The 27,312-nt window shown below is 35.4% G+C and overlaps 1 protein-coding gene across 1 annotated transcript in view; it reads left to right on the forward strand.

The window, feature by feature from the left end:
* The window catches only part of SLC15A5 (solute carrier family 15 member 5), a 139,665-nt gene that overhangs the window by 76,809 nt on the left and 35,544 nt on the right, over positions 1-27,312 (forward strand). The window contains 4 exon segments of the mRNA XM_020994227.2: positions 6,073-6,238; positions 6,241-6,258; positions 17,268-17,456; positions 26,050-26,181. Of these exon segments, the coding sequence (XP_020849886.1) occupies positions 6,073-6,238; positions 6,241-6,258; positions 17,268-17,456; positions 26,050-26,181 (505 nt within the window).

Here is a 27,312-nt window from a genome sequence, read left to right on the forward strand (position 1 = left end):
GTTCTAGTCACTGAATGACTAGTCTAGTAACACTGTCAGAAAGGGAAATGAAGTAAGCTTAGCATGACCAACTATTCTTTATGAACCCTTGTTTGTCCTGTACATTTACCATATCCTTTTTCCAAGTGATTACAACTTATTCCTTTTATAATGCCTTCTAGAATTTTGCTAGCTAATTAAGACACAATATTTCTTTCTCTCCGTCCCTTTTTTTTATATCTGCCTATTTCTTGTTCTTTTATTCTTTTCCTGCTCTCTAAGATCTTTCAAAGATACTGACAATGAATGATTCAGCAAGCTTGGCCAGTTCTTTTATTACTCAGGCGTATAGTTTGTCTAAGACTGGTGATTTGAACCTACTGAGAACATCTAAGTACTTCCTTAGTGTTTCCTAGCTTATATTTTAATTCCACATTAACTGTTTTTGTTGGATACTTCCCTATCTGAAGATCATTCTCCTTTTTAGTGAAGACCACAGGAAAACCAGAACTGAATAGTCTCTCCTTCTCTCCATCATCTTATCACTGTTCAATTCACCCCACTCCTTCTTTGATCTTTTCTCCCCAACACAGCTTTTAAAAATCATTTTGGACAATCCTTAGCATTTTTTGTTAAGCTTGACCTCTTGATAGCCTTTGTACTCTGGTCATTATTCCACCAAAACTATTCCACTCTTGTATTTATTAAGGTGTTATATACCTTGGCTTCTATCCTCTAGACACATCCTAAAAACTTATTCTGCTAAATTCCTTTTGCATCTACATCAGTCTCTTCAAATAGCTTCCCATTTTAGGTTGTGAGACATTATCTTTTCTCTAAACTTTTTGAAATCTGCTCTTGAAATACGCACAGCTCATACACTCAGCTTTCCCCTAAATCTCTATAACAAACTCCAAGGAGTAATCTCCTCTTCCTCAAGATTATTATTGTTTCTACTTTGGCCACTCTTTCTTATTTATTGTTCAAAATCGTATTTAAATAGTAATTCTCCTCGATTTTTTCCATTATTTGAAAAATGAAATTATTACAGTAAATTTAGAATTAATTAGTTATGATGCTTTTAGCAAAAAGAAAGCTCAAATCCACTTCTGGATAATTGAAGCCCCCATTATTATCATAATATCAAATGTGCATACTGAGTTTGTGATTAACTTCTAAAACTCATCATCTTTCTCCTTCCTTCCAGTCTGCAGTATATTCCAACATATATGTGTGTTTACATCCTGTTCACTCACCTGCTAATACTCACACAAATGTTTTCTGCCATATTTATTCACTTTAGTTTGTAGATTTTTCTCATAAAAGAATGTTTTTTACATACAATGCTACTCCACCATCCCTTTTATCCAATTGGTTCCTTTTGAAAAAGGCTTGTCTTTTCTTTGCTATTTACTGAGTATGGGATATCAGGAAAACAATTGGATATCACTGTACCAGATTTCCCTAATCTTCAAAATAAGTCCCTATCTATACCACAGAAATTATTCTGAGGATATTTCTATATTTTAATACTTTAAAAATACAATATTTTTATAATGTGGATACTTCCACTATAAAGCCTCTACATCTTCAGGAGTTGCTATAGAAAAAAAAAATTCACCTCCTCATTGTCAATCTTCTGCTCTTTTCAAATTCAGACTCAAAGCTTCCAAGAACGCTAGACTTAAGAGTTAAGTGACAGCTAGATTAGGAATTTGTCTTTGATACTCACTAGCTGTACAACCATGAGGGATCTCTGAAGCTCCAGTTCCTCAACTGTGGGGGATATAACCCAGTGTGCAAGCCTAGATATTTTCATAAGATTTTCCTTATAGGTGGAGATAATGATTACATTATCTCCATGGGGGAGGGGTAGAATTGGCAAGAGCTTGGGAAAGGAGAGCTTGCTTCCTCTGGTTTCATTCTTCAACAAAAGAGACACCTGGTTCTGAGAAAGTTCTGAGAAAGAAGCTCCATGAGAGAGAGAAAAATCTATGGGAAGAGGCAAACATGCAAAGGAGCCCGAATTTCAAAAATGTCATTTCTAACTTGTTTTAACTAGTGACTTTAGGGAACTTTCCCATGAGTGACATTAAGTGCTCTCTTTTTCTCTCTCCAGTGTCTGATGTATTGTGATTGTCTCTTTGTTATTGACATGAATAAATGGGCTTATTCACTGATGAATATTTGTGATGGTCTTTGGTGTTTGGTTTATAGGGACTCAAGCTTAAGGACACTACTTCCCCATTAAGGGATAGAGGCCATAAAAAGTGGCTTGAATCTAAAAATAATTTACCCCTCAACTAGTAACATTTAGGGAGGTGGATAGGTATAATTATGGTATGGTATACCCCCTCTGAGGAGAACAGTGCAGGCCAGACTCATAGACCCAATCTCATCCTCCTCTCCAGAAAGAATCAAAGTCTCCATTGAAGTAGAATTCCAGAGATATCTATTCATACTTCCCTGTAAGCTGCATTTAGACAAACCCATATGGACATAACACACAACTACATGAGCAACGACACACACATATGCATATATCCTACATTAATAATATCTGTAGTATTTGCCTCATGGTATTGTGAAAATACAAGGTATATGCAGTGCTTTTTAAACTTTAGCACTCTGTGTGTGTGTGTGTGTGTGTGTGTAGAGAGAGAGAGAGAGAGAGAGTTTTTATTATTACAGTTTATTGCCAGCTACATTATAAAAAAGATTTCTGGCTTGGTAGAATCTACTAAAGATTGTACTCCATTAGAATAGCCTTCAAGAACCCAGGGTCAAGTGCACACTACATTGAGACATCACATTTCATAACATTTTGCCTTAGTGGAAATTTTATACCTACAAAATGAAATAATAAATGCAAAGTCATTTTTTGAAAAGATGATAATGCAATACAGTATATTTTAAGTAAAAAAGGTAGAGTTGATATGGAATTTGTTTTATGTGTTCTGAGAGTAGGGACTAGATGGATATATATGCACAAGCCCTGTTTCCCCACAATGCTGGGGGTAAAAAGTTTCTAGATCATTGAAGGAAATTTTCTTTGGACTACAATTCACAGAAACCTGTTCATGGACTCTGCAGTATGACCATGTCACCCAGCATGGACTCTTTTTAGCCAGGCACACTGCCAGTGTACAGTTTTTAAAAGCGGATGAATTTCACCAGGGAGGCTAGAGAGAAAAGAGGGAAACTTGCAGCTTCATCTAGACCAGACCATGGGAAGCATCACCAAGGGATTCAATGAACCCTAGACTACAGCTGCTGTGCCCAGAGAAGTCAAAAATTGTTGGGTTGGTTTTTTTCTTTTACTTCCACTGTAACAAGTTTCCCTAATACCTTTCAGTGAGTGATCTGATATGTCCTTCTCTTGTGTTGGGGAGACAGAAGGGTTAATTGGGAATTGATTAGCACTATTGGGATACATGCTAGAATTAGCACCTACGTGGAACTGGGTGCTGAGAGTGGTTCTTACCTTACTCAATTCCTTGTTTATTGAATTGCCATTTTATTTTAATTAAATTTCTTTGCATTAATTCATGTGTTATCAGGATTGTTCTGGTATAAACAGAGCTGTGATTTTTTAAAAATAGATAATCACTTTTCTAATGGTCGTATGAACCTGGGTATAAGAGAAAAGACACATCAAAGAGTACTAAGTTAAATTAATATTTAACTTATGTCATTTAATTATGCTCTCAAAATCTCTTAACATGAGGAAATAGCTTGGTATAGAAGAGGAAAAAGTATCTGAGATCAGGTCTCAACTTTACTTTTAACTATCTCTGATTCTGTGTAGATTGGGAGGTTGGATTTCTAAGGTACTTTCTGGCTCTAAATCGATGATCCTATGAATCTTTATTTCTCATTAGCAAATGGAGAAATTGAAGGCAGGAGAAAATAAGTATCTAAGTAGGTACTTTATAACTGCTTGTGGGGTTGAATTAAGGATAGTCCATGTAGAGGTAGATTCCTTACAAATTTTTATTCACTCACATTGCTCCTCCTTTACATATGTTCCATTCTAAATGATGTTCTTAGTATATCTTCAGAGCTGCTTATTGAAATTTGCTGATATCATGATTCCATTTCCCTTTAAACTCTGAAGGAAAATGAACTAATAAGGATTTCAAATACAGCAATTTACTGCATACTTCATACTGCATAAAACATACTAATACTGTATAATTGTACAAGAAACATCTTTTAAAATGTTAGGCTGGGATCTTCTCTCAGTTTGCAAACGTTGTTTCATCTATTAGGAATCAACCAATCATTAAGTATTTGTTAAGTGTCTATGATATAGCTGATGTAGGAACCTAGCGTAGCCAAGGACAATGCTAGGTGCTAGGAATAGATCAGGTAGTATTTAGATCCTAAATTTCACCTCTCAGGGCCTCTCATGGCTGTACTGGATTATCAAGGTTGAAATCCCATAGTACTAATACCTACCCTACAGGTTAGATTACTTCACAATTGACTTCCTTACATGGCCATATAAATATAGACTCTTAATGAATACTATTACATAATGATAGTGATCATTTAAAAAGATGTCCACCCTTTTACAAGATGTTATGCCCAGGTCTCTGTTTCATAACCAAAGGTGTGGGTGGAGAGGGAGAGGAAAAACTTGATAGTATCTTGAGGGAAAAAAAAAACCACTACTGTGCAAATTGGCAAATAAGATATATGAGTAAAAGTTACTTAGATATAGCCTTTCTTTCTTAGCTATAACTCTCACTCTCTCTTTCTCTCTCTTTCTCTTTCTTCCTTTCTCTTTCTTTCTTTATGTCACTCTCTTTTTTCTCTCTGTCAATTCCCTATGTATACATGTACATATTTATACATAAAATGCTGGTTTTACATAGTATATGCTATATTCATTTAGATACATATGTAAATTATTGACTTCCTGCAAACTCCATGAAGATAAATTCTAAATCTTTAATATCGTTATGTTTCCCGAAGGACTTATAGAGCACACTAGTTCACTGTATATATTAGAAAAAGAGAAAGAGAGATGTAGTTCTATATACATATATGTATATAAGTAGGCAATATATATATATATATACTATGTAGGAAGGATATCTGTGGGTGTGTATTGGCCTACTCTATATTAGTAGAGATAGATGATATATCTACTTTACTTAACTAAGGCATGTGTGCATATGTTAAACTAGGCACTTTATAAGTCCTTAAGGAGATACAAAGACATTAAAAGTTTAAACTTTCATGGAGTTTGCAAGAAGTAAAATAGCAATTTTAAAATGTATTCATTTTTTCCATTTGAATTCTCCTAATCTCCTGATATGTTGATAGACGTGTGCTTATTGACATGTACCCTTTCACTTGGTTTTCTTTGCAAATCACAGGTAGCAGCACCCAAGCACTTCAGCACAAATCATAAAGGAGATTGTTTGGTTGCTCTCCATTTCTTTTCTTAATTCATTTAACAAGTCCCAATAGACTATTTTATTAAATCCCTTAGTGAATGGTTGAATGAATTAATCAATGACCAACAATTTCAAAAATAAGTCCACCAATGCCTGCCTACTTTGGGGAAAAAATTAAAAAACAAATCCCCCTTGGTGATTTTGCCAGTGATCATGATGCCAGCTACCAGGCTATCTTGTGGTGAGGGATTTAACTCAGCCATGTAGATAAAAGCAACAATAACACTTTTAAGTGGTTCCTACTCATTGTTGATGGAAGAAAAGGTACTGACAGCTGATTCAAAACCTAAAGGATCTCATTTCTTATATATCAACCTAGTAAGGACATATTCTGCATGGTATACATACTCAACAGAGAAAATTATGAAGCTACATGGGTTTTACAAATAATTTTTCCATGAACTACACTACTATTGTGCATAGAGTGAACAGAACTTCTACCATCAGTTTAGTAAAGCTATATCAATTCAGAAGTAAGACTATTAAAAAGGTGAGGATTCTTATACTGGTCTTTCACAGATGCCTAGTCAATAGAATAATGTTCACTGGGAGAAGATATAAAAGGCTTTCTCTGAAGCTGTCGCTATTTTAATGAAGAGGCTTTTTCCCCCTTTCCCAAATACAGATTCCTTCAGGATATTATCTGCAAACTATGAATTCCAACTTGAATTTGAATGGGTTTCTTCTGCCAATTGCAGCAATGAATGTGATAAGCATCCTACCTTTATTAATTCTTGCTCCTTTTCTTGAGTGTCTCAGCACTTGCCTATTTCCTCAAAAGAGGGGAGGACACCACTGTCAATATGCATTAGTAAGTATAACTTACTTCCAGAAATTTGTGTATGAATGTATGTACACACATATGTGTCCATGTGTATATGTTCCTACTTTTAAATATTCTAAATGGTAATGGTAGAAGAGCTAGCTAATGATCTTAAGCACATGGGGTCTTTACATTGTCCATGTAAAGTTCTATAGTAGAACCAATAATGCAGCATCATGGAAAATCCCAAGTTTAATTCACTCAAAAATATTGGGAACAAGCTTCAGAAATGGAGCATTAAACACAAAGTATTGTAGGCAGCCAAGCAAAATTTCTTAACTTAAAAAGGAAAAACAATCCAGATTGTCTAAAATGGTTCTTCAGTTACAAGAAAGCAAGTGCAAAATTGAAATATGATAATCTAAAAAGCAAAGGGTATTATTTCGCTCCAAAAATATCAGAGTCAAAATCAGCCAATAAACATTTAAGTGCCTACTCTATGCAAATCACTGTGCTAAGCTCTAAGGATACAAAGAAAAGACATAAGACTGTCACTGCCCTCACCAATCTCAGAGGGAAGACAATACATAAAAAGACGCTGAAGGTAGAAGAGTTAGGTAACCAGTGCAGAGGCATGATGAAGTCCAATACTGTGGTGAGAAATAATGATGTGAATACCTGGATGGCTTCCTAAGTGATGGAGATCTGGCATGCATTCTCAGTGCCCCCCCCTTTACCCTCTCCAATTAGGAGGCAAAGAGCAGGGAATACCAAAGAGGTATGAGTTTTTGAGTTGATGTCACCTCACACGATAATGAGTTTCTGGAAATCGTAAAATCCAGAGCTGATGGGTGGGAAATAACTGTATCCTGCCAAATTGTTTAACTAATAATAAAAAGGAGGAATCCTAAGTGTTCCTTAAAAACAAATCAGAAGTGAATAGGGCATTTGACATGCAAACTCACAACACAAAAGCAATGTAAGAGAGATAAACAAGAACTTTTGGAAAGAAAAAATCTGCAATGAAATTAATTTTCTTGCATCTAAGGCAAGGGAAGTCTATTGGTCTACATGTTTGGGGTTTGTGTGTGTGTATGTGTGTGTGTGTGTGTGTGTGTGTGTGTACGTGTGTGTGTGTGTGTGTGTGTGTGTGTGTACACATACACTCAGGATCAGAGAGTTCAAACTTTCAGAGTCTTTGAAGACCATTGAGATAACAAAGAGTTAACATCAATGGGGAAACTTCAAAGACAAAATAATTAGGAGAGGAAGGGGTAGACTTGGGTTAATACTTTGCAGACATGAACCTACATTCCTTAATGAATGAACTAACATTTTTGGAAGAAAAAAAAAACAGGAAGATCATATGGATAAGCAAAAAGAATAGAAGGAATAGACAGTGGGACAAATCTGAAGTTCATTCCTTCTCATTGTTCACTGAAGAATATCAGGTCTCTCACTTTGGGCTGGAGTTTTGGGAGGAGAGGAAGAGAGAGAGAGAGAGAGAGAGAGAGAGAGAGAGAGAGAGAGAAGAGAGAGAGAGAGAGAGAGAGAGAGAGTTTCTTTAGGAGACCAGGATGAAATTAGAATAAGATAAACAAATGGCAAGGACTAAGTCCTGACTTAAAATTGGAAAAAAATTTAAATAACAGAATTTAATTTAACTCTGCATCTAGATGTGTTTACAATATCATGCAATCAACGATGCACATCTGCCATTTGATCTATAAATTTTTGTGAGGAATCATTTTCAGTCATTAAAACCTAGTATCAAAGCAAACTAAATTTAGAACCAAACCTTTGAATCACTGTATCATAAAATGTTAAATTAAGATTTTAAAAGATAATAAAACATATTTAATCATATTGCTTTTTTCTAAAAATATTAATAATAATTTTAATGGAACCAAAAGGGTTCAAATACCATTGATAAAGTAAAAATTATTTAAATATATTTCATATTTATTACATTATTCTAATTTGTTTTTATAAGTTTTATAGTTATAAAATATGTGAGAGTAAATATATAAAATTTGTATCTAGATATGAATATATAAGGCATCAAATGTCAAAAGATAAATTAATATCTTCAACTCTCCATTAAACCTATGATTTCATTAATATGGATATGCCCTCCAGCAATGCAGATCACAACCTATCATGCCTGCCTGTCCTACATTGTTCTTTCCATTTCCTCCCATAAATTCAACACAAAGAGTCTTCCCAACGTACTGGAGACCTTCCTTGAGTTTCTCTTAGCATCAGGAGGATACTAATGGAGCAAAACGTTCATCAATTTTCCTTTGCTTTTGCGGATATGACTTGCTAATCCATTTTTAATTGTACATTGCTTTGATGTCATCCTAAACATTGTTTTTCCTTCATAACATCTCATATGTAATGTGTAGCAGCTTGCTCACGTCCACTTTGAGACTCCCCATTGCCTTCTGAGTGATTAATATCACTTCTTCAAGAACTATAATGTTCCATGACTCAACACTATACAATATCACCAGAAGAATATTGTGATTAAAAAGATGAACCTTTATTTCTGGGAGAAACTTGAGGTCATTAAAAGAACTTTGTGATTTCCTAAAGGCAATTCAATGGATTCTTCTCTTCCTGTTAATTCTGTCCAAGATATATACTCTAATAGATGAGAACTACAGGGTATTTTTTTCAACTAGTATCAGCTTCTACATTAATGGACTCCAAAGTAAGGTATATGAAAGACGATCCATCAGGGTAAAAGGGAAAAAAATAAGATGTATACTTATATTTACTTGTTATCTAAAAAGTAAATAATTAAGCCTTACTAATACTTCATATATAGATTGACACTGGCACTATTCCTCACTCTAATGGTCATTTGTTACCTAGAGTGAACAAGGAATAGTGGATTGAGTTACACAATACAAAGAGGGAGACAGTGCCTTGCTCTTTTATTCATTTGTTTTCAGTTATTTATGTCCAGTGAAATGGATTTACAATTTATATTATCCAGTTTTAACTGAACTGAATTTGTTTATAAAGATTCCTGCAAATAAACCACAAAATGAAGTTAATGCTAGTAATGTAAACATCAGTGAACAGTTAGAAAACAGTGGAGCTAACACCTCTACTCCTAGGTTGAGCCTTTCATTAGTCCCATTGTAAGGTAAAAACTGATGATCTAACCAAATCAAAGAAGAAGGCACCCAAAAAAAATCAGATACATATATATAAAAAATTGAAACATGTCTTTGCACTCTCTATATAAATAATGAATCTTGCCATGCATGTATTAGCTAAAGATACTATAAAGTCATCACAATTAGCAAGACACGTAAAAATTAAGCCTGTGTTGCCAAAAATTTGTGTCAGCTATTAAAAATTTGGGAACAGAACCAATATAACCTACTTAAATTAACAGTCTTCCAAATTAAGAGTTTCAGTGGATTTTTGAACCTATTTGGTAAATGTATAAATCTACTAAGAACAACTGATTAGCATAAAAAAATGGAAATTTCTAGTCAAATTTCAACAACAACAAAAAAACCTTATGCATAATTGGCGGATGGAACTGAAAATTAGTATCATGATTTAGTCAATGCAATCAACGATGCATGTCTTTCATTTGAATCTGTGTGTTTTTGTGAAGAATCATTTTCAGTCATTAAAACCTAGCATCAAAATAAACTGAACTTGGAAACAGACCTTTGAATCACTATATCACAAAACATTAAACTAAGATTTTTAAAAACGATGAAACATTTAATCACATTGCTATTTCTAAAAATATATCAATAATGCTTTTAGAGGAAGCAAACAGGGTTTTGTACCATTGATAAATAAAATGAAATTTATTTTAAAATATTTTATTTTTTTCCACCATTTTAATTTGTGTTTGTAAGTTGTATAGTTATACAATATATGAATATAGTAGTACATATATAAAATTACATATGTGTGTATACATACATACATGAACACACAGATAGATACATATGACTTAGATATAGAAATAAAGGACAAAGGTACATTTGGTTTTTTACTGGTAGGTAAGATACCAAAAGATTTGGAGACCATTAGTCTATTCAATAAGCAGTGTTTTCCACTTTTTTTCTGTGTGGATAATTGAACCAAATTCATGATTTTGAAATAACAACAACAATAATAGCTAGCATTGATATGGAATTTTAAGGTTCACAAAGTGCTTTACAATTGTCTCATTTTATTCTCACAACAACCCTGGGAAGTAGGTACTATTATTATTCCTATTTTACAGATGAGGAAACTGAGGTAGACAAAGCTTCAGTGATTTACTAGTCACATAGCTAGTAAGTGTATGAGGCAGGATACAAATTCAGGTCTTCTTGACGTGATGCAATCATCACAATGCCACATGCAAAAAAAAAACATCTGGAGAAACTCATTGTCTCTACAGAATCCTGTTTCATTTTGGACTTGATCAAATTTTGTCCAGACTATTCTCATAAATATTTTATATAAATGGGAAAAAAGTATATAGGTTGGATATTGTTGATGTCCCCTCAATTGTCTTTGTTTAATAATAATACATTTTGTTGTTGTTCAATTGTTCAGTCATGTCCAACTCTTAAGGACCCTTTGTGCCATAGCACACTAATGTTTTCCATGAGGTTTTCTTGGGAGTGATTTGCCGTTTCCTGCTCCAATAGATTAGGCAGATAGAAGATAAGTGGTTTGCCCAGGGTCACACAGATAGTAAATGTCTGAAGCTGGATTTGAACTCAGGTCTTCCTGACTCCAGGCCTAGCATTCTGTCCATAGAGCCATCTAGCTGCCTCAATAACACAATAACACATAACAAATAGTAGGCGCTTAATAAATGTTGATTGATTAATAAGATCTGGGCTTTTTTCAAAGCTTTTGATATTGCCATCCATCCCACCACACCCTTCATCTCTCAATTCCCTCAAAATTGTTTCATCTCTGATATGGGTTTCTCCTGTGTATATTTGGCCTAGTCCAGCTTCTTTATTTTCTTCAGTAAAATTTCCACTTCCCTTAAAAACACATCAGAGACCATGATATTACATTCTATTTGTAGTGACTTCACTGTCCTTGATGATGAAAAGGTTGTTATTTTTTTAAAAAAATTGAAAATCATTTCTACCTGGAAACAATCCTCAAGCTTCATCTTTCGATGCTCTTGGAACTACTTTGTCATCAGAGTTCATAACCAAGATTTCTTTAAATTTGTTTTATTCTCCACTGTTTTGTTCTGTTTTATGAAGTTATGATGATACAGGTAAACTTCCACCATCTTTCTCAAAGATTTTTAAAATAATTTTAATACTCAAAACTTTAATTGGCAAGTAGGTCAAGTATTTTCTGACTAATGTGGTTTTAGAGTTCTTTTGGTTTCCTCATTATAGAAATTGACTTTTATCAGTTAAACTTCTATGCAAAGTTGTCATAAGTATTGATGTAATTCCATCCATTTCTCATTTTTTAGCATCAATAACTCATTTAAGTAGGTCAGGTTGGAATTGTTTAATTGCATACCATATTTTTCCTCATTTTTATTCTTTGTTTTAGTTTTGTATTAATTTTAATATTTTCTCTAATAAGTCATTTTTCTAACTATATACATATATATATATAACTGATTCAAGAATGCTTCTCCATAAGTAATAATTTATTTCCTATCTGTTAAAATATGATCAATTTAATTTTCTGTGATTTCATTTGGTAGTTTCTATCTCTTAGGCCTTCCAGTTCTTTTCTCAGAGAAAATATACATGATGTATAAGCATGGGGCTTCTGTAAAATCTATAAGTCTTTAATTTCCTACTACCAAACTAGATTTCCCTATATATTTTTCACTGTTCTCACTTATACTCTCCTTTCTCTTAAATTCACTAAATAACAAAATATATTATAGTATGATGCAGAGTCCAAGAAGCTTATTATACATAATAAAGTCAGGAATGTATTTGACTCTAGGATAATAACATTGCATCTTTGTTTAGCTTTTGTTCCAGTTCAAATCCAAGATCTCAAGAATTTCCAAGATTAAGTGAAATGTTTGTCTGGTACAAGGAACTGTGACAGACACAGGCAGAAAAAGTCAAGAAGACAGGCAATCTGAGCTTTGGGGTACTTCACTTACTTTTTGGCCCTTAGATAAATCTGATAACTCATAGATTCAGCTATGACTAAAGAGCTATCAGTTTGTTCTTATCAGGTAGAGGTTCTCTAGTCACTGCATCATAATAAACAGTAACAAAAAAAAAGAAGAAAAACAGTAACCAAAATGGCCATCAGATTCTTTGCAGCAGATGGAAAGCCACAACCACTTGCCCAGCATAATCCCATTGATCAATGATCAATGTAGCAGAGACTACATACCTAGCATGTCATTATACAGTCATTGTGTATTTCTGGGAGGTTTCATTATATTAGAGGAGTGAATTCTCCCTTTAATATGTGGGCTTTGGCCACATATGGGTGTGCACTTCTCTACATGCCTCCTAGGTGTATAAACTCTTTCCATTGTTAGTATATATATTTTGGGGGAAGTGTGCCCCAGGCTTATGGAGATGGTTCATTGGTTGTAATGGCCAAAGGATTCATTACCATGTGTACCATGTGGCTAGGCTTACTGGCAGTGAGTCTCCCTATATTTAGCTCGGCTGATCTCAGAAAGCAGACATAGTTCTTTGTTTGTTTGTTTTTGTTTTACTTTTAGTCAGAATGAAATGGAAATATAAATCCAAGGAGCTTTTGCTACATTAGCATAGCTTTTGAGAAACCAGATTTGACTCTATGCAATTATGAAACATAGGGGTAGGGCTTAGTAAAGAAATTAATACCAATGATTTTAATAATTATACTCAATAATATAGAAAAAGGTACTACATAAAATTCATTTTATGAAGCAAATATATTCCCAATTCCTAATATAGGTAAGAATATACATTAAAAAAAACTATAGGTCAATATCATTAGTATATCTTTTTTGTTGTTGTTCCAGATCTGTTACTTCAACAGTATAGAAAATTTCTGGTATGAAAATTCCCTCCAATGAATCACATTGGCAACTATTCTGTAATTTGTGGTCTTACAGGACTGAGTGGGGCACTAAGGTTAAGTGATTTATCAATGATGACACATCTAGTATGTTGTGTGGGCAGAACTTGAACTCTTATCTCAAGGACTTGGAATCATATAAACTCTATACATTATATTTTGAATACCTCTATTCAATGGAAAGAGTAATGGATTTAGGCCAGGCCAAGTGGCCTGAGTTCAAATCTGCAACTTACCAGCTACATACCCTTAAGGAAGTCAGTTACCATCTATGGGCCTCAGTTCTATCATTTGTAAAATGAGGTGACTGAACTCCAAGTTAAAGTTCCAGCTTTAAATCACAAACTAATGTTGACATAACAAATTTTAATACAGTCTTAGCAGAGAACAATACTGGAATATATCCAAAAATATTAATTATGACTAAAACAAATTTGTACTGGGGATTCAAAGTCAATATTAAGAAAATTTAGCATGACATAAAAAGGAAACAAAACTTATGATTGAATAATGTATACAGAAAAATCTTTGACAAAATGGAGGGTTCATTTATGTTGAAATACTAAAAATCATGTAAATATATAAATATCTTATAAATAGGGCTCTTCTTTAATATTATCTAAACTATACATCTAAAAATAATAGTAGCATTATTTGCAATAGAGAAATATTGGAAGAATTCCAATAAATTCAGGATAAAGCAAGGATGAACCATATTGATACTATTATTTAACATAGAATAAAGAATAGGAAAGTCCCTAAGTCTAGAGTTTTTAAGAAGAAACCTACATGTCACCTACATAAAGAACATAAGGAAAGTATTGTGAGGGATACACGTTTGAATGGGGATGTTACTTTCATGCAGAGTTTAAGGAATATGTCAGATGGGTGGCACAGGTCTCCCTTTCTTGGATTTGACTCACTTTTGCCTCAAGTGTTTCTCTCTTCTAAGTCTAGGAGTATATTTACATTTTTGTTATTAATCTCTCTTTCTGTTTCTAGGTTACCCTGTTTATGCAAACTTGTTCTTGATTAAGGATACTATTTCAATGTGCTTCCACTTTATCCACGACTTTTGAATAGAGTCACTATCTTCTTGGGTTTTTTTTTCCTTTATTTTTCAACTGTGCAGAAGCAAGGATATTTCTTCGTCTACAGAGATCCAAATATTTTCCCAAATCTCTGCTCCGCTCCACAGGGGAAAAAGAAAGGTTTGCATCTGCTAGATTTTCTTTGGTTAGCAAGCAGCTAGTAGCACAAAATACTTGCTGAATAGTTTGCTTCTTCTCCTTGTATCAGAACCTCTTTAATAGGCAAAAGAGTTGAAATGTGGTTTCTTCTGATCATGCTATACTCTCAGTCCTTGGGGTAGATAGTGTGGTGAATAACCACCTTTGCTCTTTAGCATCTAAATCCACCATCTGTTTGTCAGATCCAAGACACTCTACTCAACCTTACTGCTTTGACCTCCAAATGGTAGGTAATGGAGGAGACACAGAAACAGAGAGATATAAAATGAGAGAATTAGAGTATATTTTAAAAATATGGACAGTCACTAAATTCCCCATGTCTTTTAGCAAAGGGATTCTGTGAAAATTTAGGGACCTAATTTAAGATAGAAATAAGATGTCTTGTTTTTAACTTCAGAATTTTCTTTCCCTTAAGTTATGCAATAATTGCCTTAGCTCTTTTATAGCACTTTGTCTATAATGACAATGCCATGACATGGAGAAATCTTGGAAGCGGGAGAGTGTTGCCAATTCTAAATTTCCCATAGAATATTATGGAATAGTGAAATGAATCGTAAGAAGTTAATTCAAGAAGAGTAAAAGAACATTAAATTAAAGGTCAAAAGAACTCTGGTATCTCCAGAGCCATTATTTAAATGGGGCCACCAGGGTTTGCTCAGGTTAAAGATATATTTTGTAGCACAGGCTTCCAATGAGTGGTAGTTTACCACCAAAGGAAGGGGAAGGGGAAATGAACTCCAGGTCTGTAGTGAATCATTCACATAATAAGGAGCAGAAATTGATGGAATTCACTAAATTCCTCCTACTCCTCCAAACTAAATACAGTTCTTTTAGGAAAATACAGGTTAGTATAGGCAAGAGAAAAAAAAACACATCATATAAATCCAAGGTGGGACAACATCTCTCAACCATAATCTTCCCAGGGAAAAGGAGGAATTTAGAATTCCTTGCCCTCATGACAAGGGTCAAGTGATCCTAGGGGTGATGCAGAATATTTTCAATTGTATAGGAGTCCTCATCACTCTCAAGGCATGGGTGGGGCTGCTCAGAAGAGGTGATGTTCTCCCTGATATGTCAGCTCTTGATCCCCTAAGGAGGAATGTGGGGTTACTCAGGGGAGGAAGAAATGCTTCTAAAGACAGGCATTATAAGACTTCCAGTGATGGCTGAGATGCATAGGCTTAGGATTTTTCATAAATAACTTTGGGACCCTGAATCCTCAAAGGGCAGGAATCAGTCAGCTCTAAGAAAGAGGATATGGGTCCCTGTGTCACATTCAATCTGAAGAAAGGGTTAGGTCAATTACAAGGTGGAAGAAATCCCATGGATCACCTTCAACCAGAATTCCTAGTTGTAGATCATGCTTAAACTATTTTAATTTGGACAAACACAATCTATTTAAGTTTCACCTTCCTCTTCTTTGTAAAATGAAGATGATACTATCTATACTACTCCAGTCACAGGGTTATTGTTTCAAATGAGATTAAAAAAAATCCCTTACAAATTCATATCCCTATATGAATGTGAATTTTTCTTATACATCCTCAAAAACAAATTAGATTTCTTAGATATTTTATAAATCAAATAGCAGGATATATGTGTGAATGTGTGTGTGTGTGTGTGTGTGTGTGTGTGTGTGCATGTATCAGATTGAAAAACTAATGGTCTTTCATTAGAAGCTTATTTTATTTTCTAAGAAACCAAGTTTTTTGGGGATGACATTTTTAAAAATCTACTTCATTTTATTTATTTATTTACTTATTTTTCAATTATCAAGCATTTCTTTTCTTTCCCTCTCACCTCCAACTTAAAAAAGAAAAAGAAAATTCTTACAACAAATATACATAGTCAAGAAAAACAAATTCTCACACTACCAATGTCCAAAATTCTATATCATTCTGCATCTTGAGTAGGTTGGTAGTATAGGTAAGTAGCACTGATTATTATCAGTCCTCTGGGATCATGATTGGTTGATCAGACCTCTTAAGACTTTCAATGTTGTTTGTCTTTACATTGCTTTTGTAATTGCATAAACTGTTCTCCTGATTCAGCTCATTTTATTCTGAGTTGATTAAAAAAAAAAATCTCCCCAGTTTTTTCTGAACTCATTCCATTCATCATTTCTATTAGCACAAAAATATTCCATTCCCTGGTTGATGGACACCTTACTTTCCAGTTCTTTGCAAGAACAAAAAAGAGCTGCTACCAATATGTTTGTACATATGGACCATATTCCTCTATCTTTGGCCTCTTTGGGGTATATGTCTAGTAAATGTATCACAGGGTCAACAGCATGCACAATTGGGGAAGGGGGGCTAAGCAATGGGGTTAAGTGACCTGCCCAGGATAGCTAGTAAGTGTCATATGTCTGAGGCAAGATTTGAACTCAGGTCCTCCTGACTCCAAAGTCAGTGCTCTATCCACTGTGCCACCTAGCTGCTGTTGGCATGCATAATTTAGTAACATTCAGACCATAGCTCCAAATTGTTTTCCAGAATAGCTATACCAATTTATAGTTCCAAAAAGAGTGCATTAATGAACCTGTTTTCCCATTAACATTTGTCATTTTCCTCTTTTTGTCATCTTTGTCAATCTGCTAGATATACAGTAAAACCTCAGAGCTACTTTCATATAAATTTCTCTAATTGGTAATGATTTGAAGCATTTTTGTTATAAGAATCATTTTTGCTTATTACCACATTCCTTTTTCCAGGAATTTTTATTTTTACTCTTTTTATGTGTTTCCTTCAGTTGCTGGTAACCTTTCTGCTGCCTTGTCTGTGATGGGAGCTGGCTTCTTTGAGATACATAGAAAAAACTTCCCTCTGGTGGAGCAGATTCTTTCTGGCAAAATTCTTCCAGTTTCTGCCATGCCTTGTCTCCAACTGGCTCCTCAGTATGTTTTACTTGGTGTGGCTGAAGCTCTAGTAAATCCAGCCTGTAAGTAAAAGTGTCAACTAATGTTAGAGCTATGGACCTATTTCATGAAAAATAGCATCAGCCTAATAAGAACAATTAAAATGGTTGTCTCTTTACCCCCTGGCTGTTTTCCACAATTTTGAGCAAACCTGTGTATCACCTGCATTTAAAAGTGTTTAATTTCTTTTTATTGCTTCATCACATATAGAATAATAATTGATGCTATCAGAACTCTGTGGAATGGAAGCTATACTAACTGAATCAAAACACTAATCATTAGGCCACATGCTCAACAAGAAGAAAACAAAAATATTTTGAAGGAAATATTCTGCCTTTAAAGATCATTATCTCTTTGTGGCTTTCTTACAAGCAAGCCTAAAAGAAGTAAAATAATAAGGTGCTTTAATGGTGTCTGCACAAGCAAAGTGTAATGTAAAAAAAACCAAAACCTTATCTAAATAATTCAATATTGCTAACAAAGTTTGAACTCTTGGATCTAACATCTCAGAAAGTAGATATAAAACTCAAAATTTAACTCAATAAAAGATCGAGGGTAGCTTATCTAGATTGTTCTTTATAAACTAAATTTCTACTTTTAAGATCCAGTCACACCTGTCATTCCTACTACAGGTAGACTGATGCTAGCAGATCTCTTGAGTATGAGAATTGTCAACTATAGAGAACAGTGGTGGGATAAGTTGATCAGTTGATCAGGCATTAATATGATCACACACACACACCCCCATGCATTAGAGGAGGGGAATTAGCCCAGGTTGGAAACACAGCAGTTTAAACAGGGTAAAGCTGCCCTGCTACCAGAGTGGGCTGTGAGCACACCCTGCACTTCTAGCCTGGGTAAGATAGGGAAACAGAGAGAGAGAGAGAGTGAGAGAGAGAGAGAGAGAGAGAGAGAGAGAGAGAGAGAGAGAGAAAGGAAGAAAGAAAGAACAATATCTCTGTGAAGCAGAAAATCTTAGTTTTACTACATATATATAAAACCAAACCAATTTGTTGAATACGAAATTCAGTGATATTTAGTTTACAACATGACTAAATATTATGTTATATCAAAATTTCTCCTTGTTTTAAAACTTATATCCTTTCCCTGCCTTCATTCATAAAGGAAGTGGCAGCTGAACTTAATATTGAAGATAAGGAATCCAAGAGGTGGAAATGAAAAGGGAGTATCTGCTAAGCAAGAGGAATGGCAAGTGTATGAAGATAGTAGATTAAATGTTTGAATTCAAGGAATGCAGAACTTGTGAAGGGTGGTAGTGATGGGGTGATGGAACCTGGACCCCTAAAAGGAAAAGACAGTGTCTTTGAAAACAACCCATTCCCTGAATTTTTCCATACATTTCAGCAGCCCAGATCATTGGCACCTCCACCCAAGGCAACTGGCCACCCTAGGCCACCTAGATCACCTAATTAGCTTACTTGACCATCCTTTCACTATCTCTCTGGTTGTACCCAGAATACTTGTATATATTGACCATTCCTTAATCTCATCTATATCACCTAATTAGCCTGCTTGATATTCCTTTCACTATTGCATCTGGCCCACCCCAAACTTCTCACCACTCCTTAATCCTATCCAGATCCTTTCACTGTCTCTTTTTGTATATGTCTCACCCCCATTAAGTTGCAAGTTGCAGGTTCACTAGGAACCCTGCCTGTTGGCATTACAGTAAACCTTTTCACTTGACTGGAAGAAGGTTTGAGTGTGTGAATTCATTCCAGGCAGAAGCCACCTTGTAACCTGACATTTTGGGTTCCCAGGGACTCCAAATGGCATCAGTAGCATGAAATATCTGGAAACATTGGTGGGAACCAGATGGTAAAGGGCCTTAAATGCCAGCCTAAAAAGTTTTTCATCTCATAGGCAGTAAAAAAAAAATAATAAAGATTAGAGGAGGGCAGCTTTGGGGGGAAAAGGAAATAAGGAATTTCTTTTGTACATAATGAGATTGAGATATCTAGAAGACAACCAAGAAATGTTCAATATGTGATTGACAATGCAGGAGTAAAGTTCAGAAAGGATTAGGACTAGACATATGGATTTTGGAACCATCATCTTAGCTATGATATTTGAAACCATAGAAATATATGATGGAGTAGATTCTAAAAAGAATGAGAAAACATGGTTCAGGACAGAGACCTGGAGGACATCCACACTAAGAGAGTAGACGACAGAGGATAAGCCAGCAAAGAATAAGAAGGAACAAACAGAAAGGGAGGAGGGGAATCTGGAGAGAGTTGTGCTATAGAAAAGGGGGGGGGGAGTCTGTAGGAGAAATGGGTGTATCAAAAGCTGCAAAGAGGCCAAAGTGAATGAGGGTTGATAAAAGACTATTAGATTTATCTGTAAGAGACTGGCAACTTTGGAGAGAATAGTTTCATTGAAGTGGTAGAGTTAGAAGCCACACTTCAAGGGGCTCTGAAGCTGACGAGGAAAGGAAATCAGAGTGAGTGGACAATTCTAACTAAAAGTTTGCAGTAGTGATAGTGTTAGACACAGGGAGAGTAAGACCCAAGTTCAGATTCCATGTTAAACACTTACAAGCTGTGTGATTCTGTGCAAGTTGTCATTGTTGTTGTTATTACTATTATTATTAAAATTTTGAAAGTAAAAGGGAAGAAAGATATATAGTGAAGGTTTAAGGGGTTAGGGTGGCAAAATGGTATTTTTAAAGTAGGGAGGGCCTTATCCTGTTTATAGGCATTAAGAAAAAAGTCAGTAAGTGGTGGGGAGTCAGAAGATTTGAAGGTCAAAGAATGAGAAAGTAAACTACCAACAGAGAATGCTCTTGGAGATTGCAAAAAAGGATAGTGTCAGTGCCCAGGAACAGGGGTTTGCTTTAGCAATGAGAAGGACCATCTCTTCCCCATATAAAGGAGAAAAGGAAGAGAAGATGGCCTTGGTTTTCTCAGTAAAGGAACCTACAATATCTGAGAAAGGGAGAAATGGAGAAGACTTGGAGCTTGAGGAAAGGGGGAAAAAAGTTTTAGAACCATTAACAAAGTGATTGAGAGAGAGAGCCAAACAAGGAAAAATAACAGTTTTGCTTGGTAGTAGTGAAGGCTAATTTAAGATTACATAACATTAATGCATAGTAGACAATTAGCACAGTTGTCTTCTCCAGCAACATTCACTATGAATGGAGAAAATGTATGGCAGAGGTGATATAGGGTTGAGGACTAGTACCCACAGTCCAAGAATCAATGGTAATAGCAGAGCCACCCAATTTTTATTTCTTTTTCAGCTAATAAGTAAGAGTTGCAGAGTCACCAGGTTCATTCTCTCTTCATAACTATAAGGCAAGTGAATTACAGAAAGGAATGTAAAGGGTCAAAACTCCAGAAGTACTCCTATTTCTGGTCAAATGAAGCTGAGTATTATGTCTGTTCTCAGCTCTACCTCATTAGATGAGATGTAATGTCTACTTATATTGGATACCTCAAGGTAGTGATGTTGTTTGGGGTTGCTGGGAACCTCAAAACGTCAGAGTGCAGTAACATCTGCTTGGAAAGAATTCACATGCTCAAACTTCTTCCAGTCAAATAACAAGATTTATTGTAATGCCAATAGGAGCAGGCAGGGTTTCTAGTGAACGTGCAATTTAATGGGGGTAAGACTGATGCTTATATACAAAAAGGGACAGTGAAAGGATCTAGATGGGATTAAAGAGTGGTAAGTAGTTTGGGGTGGGCCAGGTGCAACAGTGAAAGGAATATCAAGTAGGTTAATTAGGTGATCTAGATAATCTGGGGTAAGCCAGTTGCCTTGGGTGGAGGCACCAGTGATCTGGGCTACCAAAATGTATGGGATAATTCAGGGACTGGGTTGATTTCAAAGACATTGTCTTTTCCTTTTGAGGGTTCAGGTCCCATCACCCCATCATTAGCACAATGACTTTCCATGATGAAAACTTTCAGTGCATTCATTTGAGACAGAATCTGATTCATGTTAAATGAACAGAGAACTGTCCCCCTTCTCAGGGTCCACAGTATTAAATCAAGAGGGTGTAACCCTATGTCTCTTGATAGGAGACCACTCCCTCTGTGACTCACTGAAGATCATTCCTGTGATATGTGACTGGATAGAGAAGGGGCCATATTTTCTAAAGCCCTCATTCTTATTCAAATAGTCAGAAGCTATCAGCAGCCAACTAGAGTATTAAAAAGGATATGGGAGCTGGAAACACCTTGTAACATTTACTAAGAACAATGAAAGTACAGCATATGGGATACTCTTCAAGTATGTGGGCTTCCAAAATAGTTAACTCAGGTTGAAAGTACTCTTAAGAGCCCTGTTGGGGCAGTTAGGTGGCGCAGTGGATAGAGTACCAGCCCTGAAGTCTAGAGGACCTGAGTTCAAATTTGGCCTCAGACCAAACGCTTGACAGTTACTAGCTATGTGACCCTGGGCAAGTCACTTAAACCCAATTGCTCCCCCCCAAAAAAAGAGCCCTCTCTACTCAAAATGAGAGCTCATAAGCCCCATTTATGTGCTTCCTTTTTCTTTAGTCACTCAGAGGATACAATTAGTTGAAAGCAATGAAATAATATATTAAGATGAAGCACAATATTATACTCCCTGCCCAAACGTAGAACATATTTTCCAATAAATATGCACAACACCATTGAAGAGTCATCATCCATTGGGTTCATATACTACGGACCCATAATGTAGGGAATGTGTATGTAATTCATTCTTTTGACAGTGAAAGAACATCAATGTCTTTTAATGATGACTTCACATTCATCTCACTGGACCTCCTCTCCGGATGTGGTATCTCAGCTGGGCACATTGCTCTGGTGATTTCTACTGGTCTAATCAAATATGCAGGAAGTCTCTGTTCATGTGTTGTTCTCTGCCTGTCTGTCAGCATCTCCCTCTATTGATCCCATAGTTTCTGCAAAGTGTTGAATCCAGATATATCTTCTCTTCAAGGCCACCTGAGCCATCTCTGTTTAAAAGGCTAGGATAGAGCATACAAAACTTCTTGATGGGGACAGACTCATAACTCTTTAATTATCAGCACCACACTCAACTAACAAAAACCAGACAGAGTGTCCCCAGGCTAATACTAGATATTTCTTTTTTATCCTGTATGTCTTCATGAGAAATCAAATCACTCTGTTGCAGATTATTATCTAATTTAGAGCAAAATGATCCCAAAATACTCCCTGGTGTGTTGTATAAATGAATTTACACCAGAGTCAAAAGTAAGTAAAGAGGCAAAGTCAATATTCTCCATCCACTTAGACATCATTCCTCTCTTTAATATGCATATCTATCAGCAGCTAAGCCTTTGCCTTGGTTCTGAATTTTGGCCAGGGAAAGACCTCCATCTCCCTGCAAGAGCTAATAAAATTTCCAATGCTTTCAGTACTAGGCACTTTTTAAAGTTTATTATAACAATATATTTTGTTTGATCTGATTATGCTGTGATGAAACATCTGTGTTAGTAGTCAACCACCACCTTTAGACACATTTTAGTAATTATTGGCAGGTAGACTAGAATTCGGATATGTTCTTAATGCTTATGAGTAGGTATGTGTAATTTAGTAGCAAAATAAAAGAACTTTTGAATAATGATTGGTTTGTCTCATGCCTGCAGTTAAGAGGCTGAGACAAAGGAAATATCTTTGGTCCTAAAAATGATCAGTCTGGTAATCTTTTAGTTTGAAGAATAGAACATGAAGGAAGAGAGATGGAAAGGGTCAAAATGGAGATTCTTGGTCTTAAAAAGCTATGTACTATAAAAGGGAACTGGACACTTTCAAAACTACTAAAGTGACACAAAAGAAGGATTATGCAGCAGACAGAGAGCTAGCAAAGTGTATTAATGAATTATATTGTACTAGAAATTTCAGCAAGAGAAAAGTGTCAGTTAATAATTAAATAACAGAGTAATAATGGACTGAAAATTCTACTTTTTCATAATGAAAGAAATAGGACTACTTAGACAATTATTTGTATTCCTATATTTATAGATAGTAAAGTCCATAAGCAAAGTTTCTTCTTTTAGCAATCACTTTTTTTCCAAAAACTTTTTACCTCTTCTAGTTTGTCTTGTATAAACATTCTTTATATTACTCTAAAAGTTAGACCAAGGTTTTCTGCCATCATTTGAAATGCTACAACATAACATAGTTATGAATTTATATAATGCTTTTCCTATAAAAAGCCCAAAGCATTTCATCATGTGATTTTCCATCATCACACATCATTATCAGTAAAATATATTTATAGCATTATTAAGTGAGGGCAGCTAGGTGGATAGTGTCAGGCCTGGAGTCAGGATGATATCTTCCTGAGTTCAAATCTGGTCTCTGGCACTTACTGGCTAAGAGACCCTGGGCAAGTCACTTAATCCTGTTTGCCTCAGTTTTCTCATTTGTAAAATGAGCAGAAGGAGGAAATGGAAAACCACTCTTGGATCTTTACGAAGTAAATGTCAAATGGGGTCTCAAAGAATCAGACATGATTGAAAAAGGACTAAACAACAAATTACTAAGTGCCCAATTACTTAATGCTGTGCTAAGTACTATACAGAAGAATCCATTGGCTCCATATGTTATGTGTTTTTTGCAAGTTGATAATTGAAGGCAGACACATTGCAGACACATATATTCAGGACACATAGACAGTAGAGTAAAAATGTTAGACTACTTCATGGGAAGACATTAGGATATATGTGTGGAAAGGTAAATCCGTTTTAGAAATAAAAAGCAAGGGTAGATAATTGATATGAAATCAGGAAAAATAACTTCACAGATCTAAATTGGGAAAGGTGAAGGGAAGGAATTATAATGGTCAACAATCAATCAATCTATCCACAAGCATTGATTAAGTACTCTTAAGTGCTAGAGATACAAAGACAAAATATAAAACAGTCCCTGCCTTCAAGGAGCTTACATTCATTCAAAGGATAAGAAAATTAAGGGCTTAATTGATAATAATTTTTAAATGTCAGTTGCAACCCAATTTATCTGCCCCTCTCCCAAAATGTTAGTCCCACACCTCACCCACACCCACTCTGTGTGTGTATGTGTGTGTATGATATACCTGTACTATATAAAATGAAAAAAGAGGCATACACATACACTCACACACATATACATACCTGTGCTATATAAAATTTTTAAAAAGAGACAGACAAATTCCGGTAGGCATTTTAAATGGTGTCTAAGACTGGAGTTTCAAGGTGACTTGAACTTCATCTCTCAACAAGCTGCATATACTCTGAATTTCTCTACCATGTGCTGATGCCAGATACCTTCAACCACCCCCACATACACACTATTCCCTTTTCAGCTTCCTTTTATATACTTTCTCCCACCTCCCATTAGAATACAAGTTCCTTGAAGCTAGAGACTGTCTTTCTTTTTTGCCTGTATCTCTAATGCCAGTCCTTAGCATGGTATCTGCCACGGCAAGCACTTAGTAAAGGTTTCTTGATTGACAGCTAAGTTCTCCCTTTTTGTGGTCTCTGCCTATTCAAAATCCATAAGAAGAGTATGGCTGGTGCAGCCTAAAGTTAAAATCTACCCCAAAATAATGTACTTTAACCCCATCCCCTCCCTACAAATGGTAAACATTTACTATGAGTTTTTCTTCTATTTTTTAAAAGTTATTTATAATTTCTTCTCTTGTAGCACCTTAAAATGTCTTACTTTTGATACAAAATCATGACCAGATATAATTTCTTTATGATGTGTTTAGGTTTTCAGCTATAAATAGGCAGTGGTGGAGATTCATGAAAAAGAGACAGTGAATAACTTGCATTTAGGCAGGATTTGAACTCTGGTCTCCTTGACTCCAAGTCTATCCACTGATTCACCTAATGTTGACCAAGGAAAGGTCACAACCATGGGGCCAGCAGAAGGGAGGAAGTGAGTAAAAGTGCTCATCTTCTGAAGATGGGGGCCAGAGGAAAAAAGTACTTCATCCTTTTGTTTTCATTTTTCCTTCTTAGACCCTGTGAAACTGAGACACAAACAGTCACTTTAATGTTGGGAGAAAGGAATTATTCCAAAGATTCATTGTGTCCTCATTGCTGTGCACTAACTCTAGATGAGTGGTCAACTGAACAAATCTAAAAATACAAACACACAACCTAGAGTCTGATGCAGTGCCTTGCATTTAGTAGAGAGTCAATAAATATATAGTGATTTTATTTTGTAAGAAAGATTAAGTTTCTATCTTCAACTTGATGCAAATAGAATCCCAGTATCATGGTGCTAGAATGGGGCACAAAAAGTTGCCTACCTCAGTGTAGAAATTTATTAAAAACTGTCCTTTTAACAAATTGTGGGGAGATTTCCTGAATATTGTAAGATTCCTATTAACTAACCCACTTCTCTAGACTGACAAAATCATATTCTGCTGCATTTTAACCCTTGTAGTCATTGACTAATGACAGTTAAATGATTTAGTACTTAGTAGCAAACTTCACATAAACTACTCTTCATTTTGACACCACTACCACCACCCCACAATGATATTTTGTCTGGGATTTAATTCAATAGAATTTAGGCAATATCTGCAACAATGTTTTGGGGTGTAGATTTTCCTGAATTCTGGCTTTTTCCTTGCCTCCCTAAGGTTCTGCAATATCATATAAGCTCATACCAAGTAAAGTCAGAGGAATCTCCATGAATTTTTTGGCTCTGTTTAATGGATTTGGTTGCTTCATGGGGGCACTGATGGTGAAGGTAGTATATACAACTTCAGAAGGTATGTTAATGATTAAATTCAATTCAACATCTATTAAGCACTTCTGTATATTGATCCTACTGACTAAGGGATTGTTAGGTGAAACTTAAAACTGCATAGGGGCTTCACTAGTTCCTGTTGATTCTAATTGATCCGCTTTTGCAATTAAGATAGAATTAAGATAGGAAATAGACTCTTGCTGTATTAATTAAATTTCTGTGAATTGTTTTTCTTTTGATAGGAAGAGGTAATTACAGAATGTCACTTCTCTTGCAGACTTGTTTACCACGTACTTTGGTGTACTTTAAAATACAATGACTAGTGTATATACCTAATAGACCTGTCAATATAGCTTTATTCTATAATGCCTACCCATACCATTATAGGGGTAGACCATCTTTGGAGACCAGATGTAGCTGGGATAATACCTCGTTGCCAAATTTTTCAGAGAGCATATGCTAAAAGAAAGGCTGGTGATTGAGGAGCTGATCTGGGATATTTGATCACTTAGAGAATTTTGTCAATATTTTAACCACCAGGCAGCACTTTTTTGCCACCAATAGATGAGTTCCGGTAGTTTCTTCAGCCCTGAAAAGGTGGAAGTCCCAAGAAAATGCAGTGCTCTCTGTAGCTACCAGAGGATCACTGACTTTAACTCCACCTCCCTACCTAAATAGTGGTTCATTGTCAAGTTGTGTGTGGATTTGTGGATGTATGTGATTGAAATGACTTCTGAACCCCCACTCACAGGCAAAACACTGTCATCTTTTGAATTTGGTGTATTTCAATAATTTCTAGTCACATGATCATGGCATAATTGTTTTCATCAACTTTTGTCTGAAGTAGTCAAATATGCTTAGATACTTCATGCTGCACTTACTTTTAGCATAGACTCAATTAGTAAATAAATAGTGCAAAATGATTAAACAGTCACACAGCATTGGTTTACTTACATACCTTTCACCACCACCACTTCTCTGCCACATTTATGTCTCCTCACTTCCTTTCTTGTTTTCCAACCCAAAAGATCTTAACTATTTTTCAAGACCAATCTCTTTTGTCACAATTATACATCATTCCGATTTGTTGTTATTATTTACATTGTCCAATTGTTGCACATATTGTTTTTTTCTGATTCTACTTCTATTGCTT

This window comes from Phascolarctos cinereus, unplaced genomic scaffold (genome assembly GCF_003287225.1).
Source record: "Phascolarctos cinereus isolate Bilbo 61053 unplaced genomic scaffold, phaCin_HiC Scaffold_1;HRSCAF=81, whole genome shotgun sequence".
Taxonomy (NCBI): domain Eukaryota; kingdom Metazoa; phylum Chordata; class Mammalia; order Diprotodontia; family Phascolarctidae; genus Phascolarctos; species Phascolarctos cinereus.